Source organism: Lactuca virosa, chromosome 4 (assembly GCF_052849685.1).
Source record: "Lactuca virosa cultivar CGN04683 chromosome 4, Lactuca_virosa_CGN04683_v6, whole genome shotgun sequence".
Classification (NCBI taxonomy): domain Eukaryota; kingdom Viridiplantae; phylum Streptophyta; class Magnoliopsida; order Asterales; family Asteraceae; genus Lactuca; species Lactuca virosa.
The window spans coordinates 340,422,350-340,426,437 of NC_136429.1; the positions used below are offsets into that span (position 1 = coordinate 340,422,350).

The 4,088-nt window shown below is 36.6% G+C and overlaps 1 protein-coding gene across 1 annotated transcript; it reads right to left on the minus strand.

The window, feature by feature from the left end:
* Positions 1-2,442: 2,442 nt before the first annotated feature.
* LOC145108595 (phytolongin Phyl1.1-like) lies at positions 2,443-3,834 on the minus strand. The gene has a single exon (XM_079045629.1). It carries the CDS (start codon positions 3,481-3,483, stop codon positions 2,656-2,658), a length of 828 nt encoding a protein of 275 aa, XP_078901755.1. The 5' UTR covers positions 3,484-3,834; the 3' UTR covers positions 2,443-2,655.
* Positions 3,835-4,088: the final 254 nt, after the last annotated feature.

Sequence of the window (4,088 nt, forward strand, 5' to 3'; positions counted from 1 at the left end):
CCACGTAATTATCTTCCGGCCAAAATTCACCATCTTCTTTTTTGCTATTATTGTATTCCCCCATCCAAGTATCTGAGACTCCTTCTACCTCGTCATCATCTTCATCGACATCTATCTCATCTTTGTCAGACTCCTCTTCCACCTTATCGAATGGCAGTGGACGAAAAGGTGACCAGTCATCTGTATATTCCATTACACCCACAATGATTATTTTTCCATCTGCTATTATCGTTACTTCCTCGTTGATCCATTTAGTTCGAGATGTTAATATCCCAACTTTACCCATTGAGTAATCACGTCTTTTTGATATTTCGTTAAAGGGCGCTATTACCTTTCCTAAGCTTCCCGCAATCATGGTGAAATTTTCTTCCTCCCAGAGCCTAAGCGGTAATCCAAGAATCTTTATCCATGCCGTTCTTCTTTCATACTGTAGCAAATGTTGGTCTGGAAGTATCATCCATTTAAACCAATCTTGCCATCTGTTTTTATCTTCCAAGAATTTCCTTTCTTCCCTCGAATGACCGAATTTTATAGCCATTCTTAGCCCGCCAAGATATTTTGTGTTGTCACTCATCAGGAGCGAGGCCGAAAGATTTCCAATATGGTCTAGACTATGTGCTTCTCCAATCAAGACCTTTTTTTTCAGTCATTCCTTCATGCACGTCTGTGAGTTTAAGTTTATAGTAGCAGTGGATTGTACTAGTGTTGCGGCTGTATTTGAGATAACTTGAGCAAAAGTTCGTCTATCTCTCCATCCATTCAGTGGGTGGAGAGGAGGAGGCGGAGGGCCACCTGCCTGATGTTGTGTTTGCGGGTGAGAGGTTTTTTTCACCGGTTGCCTTCGGTGTTTTGAGAGATTAATGTTTAGAATAACGTTCCTATACTTGATTCCTTGTAATTTGCCTTCCAAACTCTTCTCGTCTCCTACTCCCATGAATCTCACGAATGCAAAAAATTGTCGCCGGTAGTCTCTTTTCCTTCCCAGGTATACGTCCACCACCTGACCATAGCGTCCAAACGGCTTCCATAGATCTCCTTTCGTCGTCTCACTCGGGAAGCCAACAACGTAAAAGCTAGTTAGATGATCGTCGTTCACCGTTGCTGTATTTTTTCGCCGCTGCACCTTCGTTCATTCCCCTTCCTTTGGGAGCATTTTTTATCGAATCTTAATGAACCAGAAATACTAGCTATACTTTTGATCGGGTGAGTAGTTCACATAATCATTAATAAATTACAAAATTTTGTTATCGCGAATTTCATTAATCACCGCAAGCTTTTTTCGGATGAGTAGTTCACATATCAAGATAATTACATATCGAACGTGGTTATCTTGAAATAAGATTCATTCTTTTATTGCTATTTTAGTGAATACCCCTTTGTTTTATCCGAATAAAAATCTAGGAAAAAAATCCGATTTCAAATTAAAACTTGATCCAGTTCATTCTTGACAGATCGCTTATATCCGAACCGTATATTGCCAAACCGATTATTATAAATCCGGATCGGATTTTCTGTGGGATAAAAAAAAATCTAATTTGATATGTGCTTATGACGAATGTGAGAGATTGAACACTTGTGAGTTTTTTTACATGGAAACATATTGAGCTTGGGGTGAATAAAAATATATGTACTTACAAAATTGCTAGTATTTCACAACTTTTGTCTCAGATAATAGGTCCTAGGACAGATACGACGTAGACGTCCAGATAATATGCTGTATTCTTTTTGGTAGGCCCATTTTAGTATAGTAATATATAACATAACAAGGTGGTCCATATGATCTTTAATTCTTTATCCATAATGTTTTTTTTTAACTTGACAAATAAAAATATATAATTCACTCTTAAACTAACACTAACACCTAAATTCCAGGCACTTGGTCCATAAGTTTTATTTAGTACAAAAACTAGTCACATTAATAAAGCCCACATAGTACTAGCCACATATTCTAGCCACATATTCTAGGTATTGAACATGTAAATCATCAATAACAAACCTTGAAAACATCAAAAAAGTATATAATAAACATTAAAAGCCACGAGCAAAATCGATTAACATTATTTTATTTTTTATTTTTTAGAAGTATATGTCTAAAATTGAACCTATGACCTATGACCTCCTTGTTATAAACACCTTCTTAGTCAAATGGGCTAGCCCCAAACATTTTTTAAGTTTCAACCACTCATTGAAGCACACTCAGTGTGTGGATTCAAACTTGGTATAAGCAACCATGTTCTCATACATCATTAACAACGAAAAAAATGTCTGACCCAAAGATCATGATGTATACACAAGTCCATCACATGTATTAGAAGGATGTACTTATCACTTATAGAAACAAATATTTATAATCACTACAACGCATTTTTCATGCCTCTTCCCATAGACTCCTCATATTGTAACAAGAGACTTACATAAGAGTCAAGGATCAATCACAAGACCTCCATCAAATAGCTTTTAGATTTCATGGCAACAAGATAATGTACATTAAATAGATGTTCAAAAAAAAATGTACAAAAATATTCAAACAACAAAGATGTTATGAACAATAATCAAGAACCCCATACCTTGTAAAATTTGAATCTCAAATCGGGAATCACGTGCAGCTTCCATATACTAATTTCAAAGAAGAAATATGCGCGAATGCGAATTTCCTTAACGAATACACTCAGTACCCCGACACACCACTATCCAAACAACAAACAAAATCAAACAAACTGCAACATCAATGGCAAGAACAATACGAACTTGACGACACCATTTATTTCTTATGTTTTGAGTATTCGATCTACTCATTGAACTTACTTCTTTTGTCAAAGTGACACCTGTCATAGATCCAACTTCATTAATAGAATCCAAACTTGCCAAATCCGCCTTTGTGCCCCCTTTATCTGCAGACTTTCGGTGATCCTCCGCCACCCCATTTTCTCTCACTGTAATCACATGATCCCTCATCTTTCTCTTCTCTTGTTTGCTGGATTTTCCCAATAAAGGGGCTTTTGTTGAAATCCCATTATCATGATTACCATTGTTATCATTGCTTATAGGGGAAGGAGAGAGACCTTCATTGTAAGGTGATGTCGTCTCTGTTACATGTTCTAACGAGGCAATTAATCGACGAATAATTGGGACTAACTGTTCTTGCAAAACGACTGAATTATTCAGATTTGTAAAGCTTAGATTTGATCCCTTTTTAGCAACTTTCTTGAACTCGTCTCTAAGATGTTGTAAGAAGTCGAGGTTTCCAGGGTTACCAAGAGTCGAATCTATTATGGCAAAATAGACATACCCATCTTCCATTAGGAACCCGAAAGTTTTCTTGAACATGGTCTGAAAGTACCATTTGTGATGAGAAGGAGCTTTTTCCAAACATAAAGCAGCCAAATTTTCAATCTCGTGATCTCCCCCACTGTTGTATGAATACAAAACTTTTCCCCCATTCCACACACAACAATAGTAGACTGTATTACGAATCGAACCCATTTTTCAACAAAAAAAAGTACAAGATTATAACCGATCAGCTCAAGAGCAAATGGAACTCCAGATCAGGGAGATCCCTAAATATGATTTAACACTATCATAGTGAAAAACCCTAAATAAATTGCTAACCCGAACTAGAATTTACATCGATTGAAATGGAAATAGGGATAGAGATGTCACCAGTTGGGAGGTCGTACACCAGATCTACGAAGAGAGGTGCAGCTGTTGTTCTTGATTGGAAGAGGAGTTGGAAAGTCAAAGTCACAGGCAGAGGCACAGCTGTTTTTCCATTTCAGAGCTTAATTTTGACCGGATCAGGACTGACCCCTTCTTCCCTTCCCAACATATACCAATTTGTCATACGCTATCCCATTTGGCCATTTCAACTTTCAAATTTAATTTTGTTTTAAATCAAAGGTTAACACTTGCTAATAACAAAATATTTAAATGGGAAATGAAGCTTTCTGTTATAAAATATCTTTTTAATGAAAATAATAAAAATGACTATTTTTTTTTTGGAATAAGGTATTTCAGAGAACTATGATGCATTCCGGACTGATGCGGTAGGCAGTGATTCAATTTGTGGCCATATTCCGGAATAACATAGT

What these genes read in the sequence shown, in the direction of transcription:
- LOC145108595 (XM_079045629.1), bottom strand. Translation starts at nt 3,483, where the DNA reads ATGGGTTCGATTCGTAATACAGTCTACTATTGTTGTGTGTGGAATGGG.